The 14,174-nt window shown below is 28.4% G+C and overlaps 1 protein-coding gene across 1 annotated transcript; it reads left to right on the forward strand.

Moving 5' to 3' along the window:
* Positions 1 to 9,059: 9,059 nt before the first annotated feature.
* LOC127277585 (piggyBac transposable element-derived protein 3-like) lies at positions 9,060 to 9,857 on the forward strand. The gene has a single exon (XM_051298841.1). The coding sequence runs from the start codon at positions 9,060 to 9,062 to the stop codon at positions 9,855 to 9,857; it is 798 nt and encodes a 265-aa protein (XP_051154798.1).
* Positions 9,858 to 14,174: the final 4,317 nt, after the last annotated feature.

A 14,174-nucleotide genomic window follows, 5' to 3' on the forward strand; every position in this document is an offset into this window, starting at 1 on the left:
GCCGGAAAACTAAGGGATGACGACAATTATGATAAACACTGTCTTGTAGGGTTTAGTTTGAAATAAATTTTCCCATACGACAAGGGCGATGTCTCCAATAGACTCTCATTTTTCAGAGTCTCATTAAGACAGTTAATCATTAGTTTCTCACGTCCCTCCTTGTCAACTCTAGGTACATAATTTAAATATTGAATGTCAATTTAACTAAAAGCTCTCAATTTTATGAAAATCTATCACATATTTTTATAAATAGTACACACACACATACAAAATATATACACATTGTAATGTGTGTGTGTGAACTATTTAAATTTTTATATTAAATTAGGTTATACTATATATCGCGCAAATAGAAAGAGGATTTTAAAATCTTGAAATAAATTTTTCTCACACTTATTTATATAATAGAAAAATTGTTGTACCAGAATGTTTTCTTTTCTTTCCTTTTTTCTAAAAAGAAACTTTTTGAATTAACTTCCTGTTAGAAGAGGAAAATTTCTATTAGCTTTCGATAACAAAAAAAAAAAAATAAAAAAAAAATTGAATTTAACTTTATGAAAAGCTATTGAAAAACAAACTTGTAAGAATGATGAATGACATAAAGATAGAAATGAAAAAAAACAAAGTTGACATTTAAATTTAAACGCGACGCGGGAACTATTAGACATGAACTAATAAATTATATTAATTTAGCGTACACTATTTTAAATTATATAAATTTAAGAATTTCATAACCTCAAAAATTCCCGGTCAAATATGAAGGACATGTAATTAATGTAACCTCAAAATTGAGGTTTTAAAATTTAAGAAATAGTCGAAAATAACCTTAAAATTCAGACAAGATAAAGGTGGTCAACATAACCTCGAAATTTTATGAAAAAGATAAAGAAGGTAGTTTGGGTTCTAAATATTAATTTATTATTTAGAAGAGAAAAATGTTAAAATTTCGGAATAATAATAATAATAAATAAAAATTTCTTAGCAACAAAATTTTAATTATTTTATTTATTTTTTATTATTAAAAAATTATTACTTTTGGTCTCAATTTCATTTTAAAAAAATACTATTACAAAACAAAATTTTTGTTATTATTTTAAAACGAATTTTTCTTTTTCTATATATCATTATTTTTTTCCGCATGAATGAAAGCTTTTGACGACGCGTAATTTCGATTCGATTGTTGACATTTTCCTTCTTTATATTTCCCTTTCTCTCTCTCTTTTTTTGCTTTCCTTCTTTTTTTTTTCTTTTTTTTTAAATTGAGAACCGATTGTGAAGCAATTAACGTGTTTAATCGGTATTGATGAACGCGGTGTAGTAGTGTGGTGACGACAACGACGACAACGACGACGATCAAATTAAATCGCGACCATACATCTGTTCTTTTTCTCGGCCCTTATACTCACCACAGGCTTGTTAAAAACTTATCGTTGAAGCGCGCGACATTCAATTATCTTTCTCTCTCTCTCTTATTTTCACCCTCTCTTTTTATCTTGGGGTCAAACTAATTGCCATTTTCTACATTAGCAAAGAACTCAATAAGCAATTACAAATGTTTTACATGCTTTTCTCTCATTTTTTTTGTCTTTTTTTAAATTTATTTTCATTAATTAAATGTATTAAAATTAAATAAGAAGAAAAATATAGAGATTTTAAGGTTATGTTTATCTCTTGTTTGAGGTTATGATGTAAGGTTAATAATATCTTGAAATTAGAGTAAGGGACGAATATAACCTCAAAATTCAAGTTAGTTTAAAGGTTCAAAATTGGCAAGTAATAATTACACTGCCATGTAGAAATATTTACCGTACTGTATAGTAAAAATTACATTATAGTAATAATTAAAGCACGTAATAGTAATAATTACCATATAGTACATTTTTCGTGGTGTATAGTAATAATTACCACATAGTGATTATTACCATACTGTATAGTAATAATTACTATACTGTAAAGGAAAAATTACCATACAGTAATTATTTCCATACTTTATAGTAAAAATTTCCATATAGTAATTTTTCCGTGGTGTATAGTAATAATTACTATATAATAATTATTACCGTACTGTATAGTAATAATTACCATACAGTAAAAATTACCGCACGGTATAGTAAAAATTATCATATAGTAATTTTGCCGTGGTGTATAGTAATAATTACCATATAATAATTATTACCATACTGTATAATATAAATTACCTAATAGTAATTATTATCGCACGTTGTAGTAAAAATTACCATATAGTAATTTTTCCATACTTTATAGTAAAAATTACTATTGCAAAAATTTGAAGTTGGAATGAGAAAGGAATAGTTAAATTGTATTTAGATATAAAATTTTGTTTTAACTTTGAGGTTATGTTAATTTTAAACTTTTTATTTTTAATTCTAAACATTATTTTACTAATTTGTAATAGAAAATGTTTTCAAATTTTGTGGAATCGAAAATTAAATGTCTGTACAACGATCCTATATATATATATATATATTTGCTTATAGTTTGATATTGAATGCTCTGATTGTCTGACCACAGGCCGACCACTATCACTGAAACAACCGAGAATCAGAATTCAACAGTGGCTATACAGAGTGGATGCCACATTTACACTATGTTTGCGATAATGTATCTTGGTCAATATATAACAATTAGATATCACATAGAAACAAAAGAATCTATTATTATTAAATATAAAAAGAACTATTAATAAAACTTTTTTTAGTATGATTATAATTATTTTTTTAAATAAAAGTATTGCCTATATGTAACGCATTTATAAAAAAAAGGGACCTAAATAAAAAATTATAGATTATTTTTGTGATAGTTTAGAGGTTAAAATATAATATATAGTATACATATATATGTATATATTCCAAAATTATCATACAGTAATTATTACGGTACTGTAAAGTAAAAATTATTATATAGTAATATATATATATATTATATATCTTTATATTATAAAGAGGGTCAAATATAAAATTCCAAAAATATTCAATAGTCAATAATTATAGTATTCCATAAAAATTGACTTTCATTTTACATTCAAAGGAAATTTAAATCAAAAGTAAATAAATAATAGACATAACCTATAATTTTTTTTAGGTCCCCTTCAGAACGCGTCACATTTAGAACGCGCAAAATTTAAATTTTCTAAAAATTATCAATCATTATCTAAAATTATAAGCAAACAAACCGAAATCTTTTTTTTGTGAATTGTGCGGTGTTGATAACGATGGAATATATATAGATATGTGTGTATATGTGTATATAGGGTCAACAGCGCTTAACGAGCCACCACCCTTTGATTCAATACGTTTTGCATATATTTACCTTCGTTAAACAATGAAAATAAACAAACTAAATAGATAACAGCGAGTAAGCATTTAAATCAAATTACATTATACAGCAACAACAAATATAACAACAAACTACTATTATTGTTGAATAAATAAATACCAAAAAAAGAAAATAAAAATAAAATAAATAATAAAATAAATTTACATAAAAAAATATTCATTTAACGCTAAAAATATTCTCAATAATATCTATTATAATTTTTTTTTTAAATATTACGCTGTATAGTAAAATTTACAATTATGTATAGTAAAAATTACAATTTAATGTGGAAATTTTTACCATATTGTACATTAATAATTACTCTGGTATGTTATACTTTTTACCTTACTGTATAGTAAAAATTATCATACAGTAATTATTACGGTACTGTAATGATGCTGAAGTCCGCAACGTTTTTAAAAACGAAAAATTAAAATAGAATTATTTTTTCATGTCAATTTATCTCTAATTTTGATTTGCACAAACTTTCAAGAAATTAATACTTTTATAAAAACCAGTTACCCCCGAATAACTTTAATTTTAACCCAAAGTAATAGATATTGTCTAATTATTTATTCCGTTTTCGTTTATAAAAACGTTGCGGACTTCAGCATCATGTACTGTAAAGTAAAAATTATTATATAGTAATTATTACCGAACTGTAGTACTTTCTACATTAGTGTATAGTAAAAATTACCATATAGTAATTATTACCGAACTGTATAGTAAAAATTGTCATATAGTAATTATTACCTTACAGTAATTCCTCTTCAATTTATTAATTTTTTTGAATTTACCATAAATTGAAATAAACTCGATATATAGGTATATAATATAAACAATATTTTCAATATTAAAACAATGGCCAATTTTGCACTAAAATTTAATATATTTCAATAAATGTGGTATTTTCACGCTCAACACATATTATATTCTCTCGAGAAACTTTTGAATATGATTTTAATAATTTTGATTAATGGCAAATTTTAACGAGTACAATGGAATTTTATTTGTATTTTAGCATATATATATATATATATATTGAAACATGTATATATACACACATATAAAGAAAATGTTTGAAATGTTTCATTGTTTATTTTCCCTTCCACTCGAATCGCCTTTCTCTCATTTTCACGAGAGCCAAACATTATTTAATATTTAACTTTAATATTTATTTTAATATTTTATAGTCACAATTATTTTTTTAAAATGGTTTTTATCGTCCAAATTTCGTTACAAATTTTGATTTATGTAAAAAATAAATATAATTGGGAAATTTAATTTTTGAATTCTGCAAATTTTGAGAATTATCATTTATATTTGGAAAAAAATTTTAATTTTTGGGGTATCATCAAATCGGGGGCTATTTTGAGACACCTCTGAGGTCAAGAGGAACGCATGCAAAATCCCCAAAGGCTATTTACCAAAATTTACATTTAACAGAAATACACGTGAGTGTGTGTGTGTGTATATAATCGAATTGTTCGTTAATCGAATTTGCATTTGACCGAATATTCTCGTTTAATACACACTATAGAAAATTTTCTTTTATACTATAAATTTTCAAATTATATGGAATTATATTGTCTTTTGACCGAGTTTTATTATATTTATTCAAAATTTTCATTATAAATTAACTTTTAATCCAAAAAAATATAATTGCTTTTTAAAATCGAATTTTCTACTTTTTGATCGATTCATTATTATAATTATAAATAAATTTTCATTATTAAACAATAATATTTTTGTAATTGAATTTCCATTTTAACACGTCCGTGAAGCTGGCCGGAACATACCGTAATATGAAAATATTCACTACATGAGAATTAAGGGCTCATTAAGGGCTAATTAGGGCTGTGTGTCTTGAATTTTGGGCTTTTGATTTATTTAAGGAAAATGACACCCGGCTAACTTCATATTGAAGCTGGCCGGAAACACGCATAGCTTCTATATTACTGCTCCAATTAACTTCTAAGTGGCAGAAACATTTAGGGTTCATTAAGCCCTTTAAGAATACACTATATTATTAGTTGAAAAGTTTCAGTTTTTTAAAAAAAGTCATGGTTCCGGCCTGCTTCACGTTGAAGCTGGCCGGAAACACGCATAACTTCTATGGCACTGCTCCTATTAACTTCTAAGTGGTTAAAAAATTTAGGGCTCATTCAGGATTACTAAAAAAACGCAATTTCTTATTCAGAGCACTACCATTTTATAAGAAATTTCTTCAATAAAGATTTTTATGAATTTTAAGGTTTCTATTGTAACCGATATTATGATACCCGCCGCTTCTTCAACATAAAATGATGTAATTTTAATTGTTTTATTATAAGCAATGTTCATGTACGTATACAGCAGTGCACTCAATGATGGTAAAGTGTGTTGCATGTGAATTTAATGTAAAATTTTGTATTTAAATAACGTTTTATTGGCAATTATAATTTGCCGTAAACGTGACATATAAATAAATTTTCGAAATTCGAAATGCTTTACAAGAAAATTAATCTGGTTTGAGATATTTCTCACTATTAAACTTCTAAGAGAAATACAAGTCTAGAAACAGGAGGTACAACTTCGGTAGTGGGGGTACAGGACAAATACGTAAGAGTATGGTCTTCTGAAATTAACCCTTTAACGACGAGATGTGCTGTTTTTAAAACATAAATTTCAAACGCCTACAATTTGTAGAAAGAAGCCATAAAATTTTTCAAAAGCCCTTATCTTACTATTTTTGGGGTCGCTCTTTCGAATGGCGTGGTCAAAATTTTCAAAAAATGATATATAACCCTTCTTTTTTTCAAAAATACTAAAAAAAGTCAAGTTTTTTGAATGCAATTTTTTTTTAAATAATTTTTTTCTCCCCCATAACATTTTTTAAATAAAACAAAAAGTATCAGAAACATGTTCCCAATAGTTGTACTTGGAAAATAGCCGTTTATAATTTTTATTTTTTTCGATTTTGGATTTAAAATGGCGCTTGAAGGACAAAAAAATTTCCTAATTTTACTTAAGATCACAAACTTTTTCAAAATTGCTCAAATCTGATTGAAATTTGTTACACGGAGGTTTTTGGGGTTGCTGATTACGAATCTGAAGTCAGATGCAAAAAATTCAAAATGGCGGACTCAATATGGCGGACGAATTTTTTAAAATTTACTCCGATTTGCTTGAAATTTGATACTCGGGAGTTTTTTGGGTCGCTGATTACGAATCTGAATTCAGTTTCAAAAAATTCAAAATGGCGGATCCAATATGGTGGACAAATTTTGTGAAATTCATAGAATTCTGTTGAAACTCGTTACTCGGAGGTTTTTGGGGTCGCTGATTACAAACCTGAAGTCAGATTAAAAAAATTCAAAATGGCGGATCCAAAATGGCGGACTAATTTTTTAAAATTGCTCAGATTTGCATGAAATTTGTTACTCTGGGGTTTTCGAGGTCGCTAATTAAGAATATGAATTCAGATTCAAAAAATTCAAATTGGCGGATCCAAAATGGTGGACAAATTTTGTGAAATTCATAGAATTCTGTTGAAACTCGTTACTCGGAGGTTTTTGGGGTCGCTGATTACAAACCTGAAGTCAGATTAAAAAAATTCAAAATGGCGGATCCAAAATGGCGGACTAATTTTTTAAAATTGCTCAGATTTGCATGAAATTTGATACTCAGGGGTTTTTTGGGTCGCTGATTACGAATCTGAATTCAGATTCAAAAAATTCAAATTGGCGGATCCAAAATGGTGGACTAATTTTTCAAAATTACTCAGATTTGCATGAAATTTGTTACTCTGGGGGTTTCGGGGTCGCTCATTAAGAATATGAAGTCACATTTCAAATATTCAAAATGACGAAATTATTATACTCTATTTATTGTGATTCTACCAGTAGCAAGTAATCTATATTTCACAATATATTTCAGAATCAAAAAGCTAACCACTGGAACTGCAGATATAAATAAATTGTTTAAAACTGATCTACCATAAAATCTTTACCATAAAATCTTAACCATAAAATCGCCGAAAAGGGGACTTGAAAAAATGCTAAATCGAAGTAGATTTAGCCTGAATATATTGGTCAATTTTCTTACACACCAAACTCTGGAAGGATTACTTTGATTTTCGGGTCTATGAAATTTTATTCTCGAAAATTATCGCGGGTCATTCAGATGCTATTGGTTCTGTTTTCAAATGTAGATCTTGAGACCAATAATCACGTTGAAGTATCCAATAAGTTGTAGTACTGTTCACTATATCAAACTTATGTCTCAGGCTCAGCATAATTTCATTAAAATTTTTTTTTCTGTTTATATTATTTTCCATGAAACTCATAATCAGATTTTAATTTTCTTGAGAGTTGTAATTTTTATACAAGTTACTATATAATACAGCATTTTGCAAAAAGTCAAAACGATCTTCAGACTTTTAAATATCTTATTCAAATATCAATATTTTCATCGACTAAAAAGTAAATGATCACAGTTCATTTGTTTGTCAAACCTCAAAATTTTCATCGACTAACAAGTGAATAATCACGGTTCATTTGTTATTGCTAATTAATGGCTATGTTCATAGTTTTGTGAAAAATAATTTGACAGTTCTTTTACACAATGCCGTCGAAGAGAAGATCAGATTCTTTGCCTGCTAAAAGTATTCCGCTAAAGCATTCTCGCATCAAAACGAATGATTCGACATCTGCTAAAACTATTCATTCAAAAAAAATGTTTCAAATAATCATCGCAAAGATTCAAATTTTTCGAAACGCGATTCATTGGTAGTTGAATATGAAGAGACTGAAAATTTTGTTAATGCCAACATCATTCCATCTGCTGATGACTCTGGTGAATCGGATTTAGAAGATACCCTAGATGAAAATGTTCAGTTTGAATCTGATATTTCTGAGTCTGAAGATGGTTCTGATTTTTTGCAAAAGGCCATATCATATGACAACGTGTATGAAAATTACGACAACTGTCAAAAAAAATTAGAAGCTGATTATGTGTTTGATTGGAAACAGGGTGAGTGTAAGCAGAACAAAACTTTTAATAACGAGATTATGCTGAGCCGAAAACATGAGTCTGATATAATAAACAGTACTCCAACCGAGTTGTTTGAATACTTCTTTTCAACGGAACTGAAAAATCATATTATCAACTGTACGATAAAAGTGTCCATGAGATGTCAGTTACTGAATTAGAAGTTTTCATTGGCATAATAATATTTACAATGTATAACCAAAGATTGTCTCAACGGGATTATTGGTCTCAAGATCCACATTTGAAAGCAGAACCAGTGGCATCTGCAATGACACGCGATAATTGAGGAGCCGGATCGTAGAACCGATTCTTCGCTCTCTCCGGAGTCCCTCAAGTGAGCCAGCTTTCAGCTGCGCGGGGGACTTGCGCATTAGTGAAGAATCGGTTCTACGATCCGGCTCCTCAATTTTGAAAACATAAAATCAAAAATAAAATTCCACGAACCCGAAGATCAAAATAATGCTGACAGAGAATGGCGTGTAAGAAAATTGACTGATATATTCCGGAGCAATCTAATTCGATTTGGCATTTTTTCAAGTTCACTATCCATCGACGAGATGATGTTAAGATTTTATGGAAGGTCAGTTTTGAAGCAGTTTATAAAAGGTAAACCAGTAAGGTTTGGAATAAAATTATGGGCTCTCTGCAGTTCCAATGGTTACCTTTTTGATTTTGAAATATATTGTGGCAAAATGGACAATAAAAGTGAAAAATTAGCAAACTGTACTCTTGGTAGTCGTGTTGTTATAAATATGTTACAAGTCGTTTTCCGTAATGTACATCTGCGTAACCGAGAAGATCTGCACATTTATTTTGACAATCTCTTCACTAGTCCGGATCTTCTAGTTCATTTGAAAAAATATGGATTAGTTGCTACTGGTACAGTCAGAGCAAATAGAGTCAATATCAAGAATGCAATCACAGAGAAAGATGAAAGAGGAAAATGGGAAGTGAAACACGAAAAAAAGAGTGGCCTAAATTTCATAACTGTGATGGACTCCAAACCAGTTTCTTTATTATCCACTGCAGCTGGAGTAACGCCACTGGGAAAAGTAAAACGTCGTCAGAAAGGCAAGAAAGAAAAAAAAGAATTAGATTTTCCGAATGCGTTTATGCTGTATAATCAGTTCATGGGTGGCGTTGATTTACACGATCAACGATGCAATGCAATAGAGCCAATTATAAGATCGAAGAAATGGACGTGGATAATTTTTATTCGAATAATCCAATCAGCAATTGCTAATTCCACGATTTTATACAATCTTTTTCATGAAAAAAAAGAAAGTACAAAATTTTTGGCTATGTGCATCAGTAAAGATTATTTGAGCAAAGCAAGAACGGGGAAGTCGTCAGTACATGAGACAGAAAAACAACATTTACCTCGATACTGTTGCACCTCAAAATGCAAAATCCGAACAAGAAAATACTGCAAAACCTGCAAGTTGTTTTACTGCGACAATTGCTTCAAAAAAACGCATAGCACAAATTAAAAGTTTTTAATAAAAAGTTGAAAAAAGTGCATTATTAAATTGAAAAAACAAAAAAAAATTATAAAACAAAGCAAAAAACAAAAAAAAATTAAAAATCACTGAAATAATACAAAAAAAATGATTCTCTATATCGCCTACCTCCTCGTGGTGAGAATCGGGCAACTTTAATTCTTTAAAGGCTTAAGGCGACTTCATATTCTTAATTAGCGACCTCGAAAACCCCAGAGTAACAAATTTCATGCAAATCTGAGCAATTTTAAAAAATTAGTCCGCCATTTTGGATCCGCCATTTTGAATTTTTTTAATCTGACTTCAGGTTTGTAATCAGCGACCCCAAAAACCTCCGAGTAACGAGTTTCAACAGAATTCTATGAATTTCACAAAATTTGTCCACCATATTGGATCCGCCATTTTGAATTTTTTGAAACTGAATTCAGATTCGTAATCAGCGACCCAAAAAACTCCCGAGTATCAAATTTCAAGCAAATCGGAGTAAATTTTAAAAAATTCGTCCGCCATATTGAGTCCGCCATTTTGAATTTTTTGCATCTGACTTCAGATTCGTAATCAGCAACCCCAAAAACCTCCGTGTAACAAATTTCAATCAGATTTGAGCAATTTTGAAAAAGTTTGTGATCTTAAGTAAAATTAGGAAATTTTTTTGTCCTTCAAGCGCCATTTTAAATCCAAAATCGAAAAAAATAAAAATTATAAACGGCTATTTTCCAAGTACAACTATTGGGAACATGTTTCTGATACTTTTTGTTTTATTTAAAAAATGTTATGGGGGAGAAAAAAATTATTTAAAAAAAAATTGCATTCAAAAAACTTGACTTTTTTTAGTATTTTTGAAAAAAAGAAGGGTTATATATCATTTTTTGAAAATTTTGACCACGCCATTCGAAAGAGCGACCCCAAAAATAGTAAGATAAGGGCTTTTGAAAAATTTTATGGCTTCTTTCTACAAATTGTAGGCGTTTGAAATTTATGTTTTAAAAACAGCACATCTCGTCGTTAAAGGGTTAATTTCAGAAGACCATACTCTTACGTATTTGTCCTGTACCCCCACTACCGAAGTTGTACCTCCTGTTTCTAGACTTGTATTTCTCTTAGAAGTTTAATAGTGAGAAATATCTCAAACCAGATTAATTTTCTTGTAAAGCATTTCGAATTTCGAAAATTTATTTATATGTCACGTTTACGGCAAATTATAATTGCCAATAAAACGTTATTTAAATACAAAATTTTACATTAAATTCACATGCAACACACTTTACCATCATTGAGTGCACTGCTGTATACGTACATGAACATTGCTTATAATAAAACAATTAAAATTACATCATTTTATGTTGAAGAAGCGGCGGGTATCATAATATCGGTTACAATAGAAACCTTAAAATTCATAAAAATCTTTATTGAAGAAATTTCTTATAAAATGGTAGTGCTCTGAATAAGAAATTGCGTTTTTTTAGTAATCCTGAATGAGCCCTAAATTTTTTAACCACTTAGAAGTTAATAGGAGCAGTGCCATAGAAGTTATGCGTGTTTCCGGCCAGCTTCAACGTGAAGCAGGCCGGAACCATGACTTTTTTTAAAAAACTGAAACTTTTCAACTAATAATATAGTGTATTCTTAAAGGGCTTAATGAACCCTAAATGTTTCTGCCACTTAGAAGTTAATTGGAGCAGTAATATAGAAGCTATGCGTGTTTCCGGCCAGCTTCAATATGAAGTTAGCCGGGTGTCATTTTCCTTAAATAAATCAAAAGCCCAAAATTCAAGACACACAGCCCTAATTAGCCCTTAATGAGCCCTTAATTCTCATGTAGTGAATATTTTCATATTACGGTATGTTCCGGCCAGCTTCACGGACGTCATTTTAACATATAAAGCGCGTTTGACTGAAATTCCATATAGCCGTAATTTTATTACCGTTTTGTTATTAAATTTAAGATTTCAAGGTTTTTTTTTAAATAAAAAAATAAATTCAGTGAGAATTCAAGATTTTTAAATTTGAAAATCATAGTAAAGTAATAATAATAATATTAATAATAAAAGTAAATTTTCGGGACGAGAGAATGTGGTAAAATGTAAATATTTAATTACTATAATTTAAGTTATAAAATTAACTTTTATATTATGTATTTTAGACCTAGAGAGCTAATATTTGGTACAAAAATAAATCTCTACTTGTAATTTCGAGAAAAAAAATATCCAACTTGTTTTTAAAATTGATTTTAACATTAAAAACATTTTTAATAGTATATTTAATATATTTATAAAATAAAAAAGAACTCTGACCTATTTTCTATATGAAATATTATAGTACACTTGCGTATATTTTTACGATTTGAAAAAAAAACTTCCATTGATTTACGGTATACTCAATTATTAATGTCAAAAATTACTTTCAAAACACACAGACAATACACTATATTGACCTAGTTTATATAAATAAAAAAATAGGGAATTTTTGATTATTATCAGCTATTGATTATTATATATATATAATTTTTATAAAAGTCATCAAGATATTATAAAGAAAAAAAATTTACTTATTTTTTTCTCTAGGGAGAAAAATATATTTGCCCCTAGGGGGTGAAAAAAAACTAAATATACAGTATTTATATTTTTATATAGTATAAGGACAAAAAAAAAGAAAGTATTTCTATATCCTGCTCAAAATGGAAAAAGAAGGAAAAAATAAAGGTATATGTAACGTCTCTATTGTGTTGATTATATTGCTTTGGTAAGCTTTCGCTCCTCCCCCCCCTCTCTCTATATATATATCTTGCTCTCTTTGGCCTTTAGTTCAAAGAACTTTGATGTCGATGCAACATGTGTGCTATTGCCGATGCAGCATTGTTCTATGGAGCGAAAAGTTGCTATCGCAATATCTGCAGTTAAGCCTTCTAACGCGCTCAAACTTTACTGTAATAACAACATTTTCTAAATCCTACAATGTATTTTATATTTTACATTTTATGTTCTATACAAATTTTCATTTCAACTTTTTCATTTAACTAAATTTTATATTAAGCTTATTCCTCCACAAAAAAATAATTTAAAAAAAAGATTAAATTAGGTCAAATAAGAATTAGGTTCAATAAAAAATTAGGCCAAATAATAATTAGGTTTAACAAAAATTTGGCTAAATAATGTTTTGATCAAGCATTACTTTAACCTAATTCCTACTTGGTCAAAACATTATTTTGTCTAATTTTTGTTAAACCTAATTTCTATTTGGCTTAATTTCTATTTTGGCCCAATTTTTATTAAACCTAATTCTTATTTGGCCTAATTTAAACCGAATTCTAATTAATTTAATCTACTTCTCCTTTGGCCTAATTTTAATTTAGCCTAATCGTCATCGGTCTAATGTTATTCAAAACCCAAATGGAAAATTTTTAAAATTAAATTACTTTTATTATTATAACCTATTATTATTGGCTTATACAATTATTGGCAGGAAAATTCTGAATAAAATTAAAAGAAAATGATGACAAAGCGTTTAAGTATTTAATAAGAAAATAAAATCGCAAAATTGAATCTGAAATTACGAAAAAAAAAAAAAAAATGAGGGGGAAAAAAACTAAAGAGAGACACTATGGGTCTTTATAGATGGATGGAATCTGAGTAAAGTCTAAGCTCTCGGCTGGAAAAATCATTTTCGAAATGACTAAAAGGAAATCCAACGACAATCTTTTTCAAAGCAATGGTAAGCTCTTTTCTGACTCTTTAAAGAAAATCGATCGTAAGTGAGCGTGAGATAAAAAGCTCACTTATAAAGTAAGTAATGGACGATCTTGGAGTAAGGGAGAAAAAGAAAGAGAGAGAATGAGAGAGAGGGGGGGGGGGGCAGTGAAAAAAACTGAACGAAAGACAAGACGGATAAACCCTTACAGTTTCTTACAAGAGACAAGAGTTAGATAAACTTATTGTATGTGCGGGTTTTTTTAAATAAAAAAGGGGGATGTTCTTTGAAGATAATTTTTAAATAAAAATTTAACGAAAACTGATGTTTATCTTAATTTAAATTTCGATTAAATAGAATTTATATTATAATCGTAAATAAAAAAAAAATTTAACGTAAAGTTAAATAAAAAACCTAACCTTACAGGTTTAGGTTACCTAAACTTAATTCTAATTAATTTAATCTAATTTCTATTTGGCCTAATCATCATCGGCCTAATGTTATTAAAAACCAAATGGAAATTTTTAAATTAAATTACTTTTATTACTATAACCTACTATTAATATTTACTATTTAGGTTATCTAAACCTATAACCTTTTTAAATCTAAATACCTAACTAT

This window comes from Leptopilina boulardi, unplaced genomic scaffold (genome assembly GCF_019393585.1).
Source record: "Leptopilina boulardi isolate dan_hultmark-lab unplaced genomic scaffold, ZJU_Lbou_2.1 LbouV2_169, whole genome shotgun sequence".
NCBI lineage: Eukaryota > Metazoa > Arthropoda > Insecta > Hymenoptera > Figitidae > Leptopilina > Leptopilina boulardi.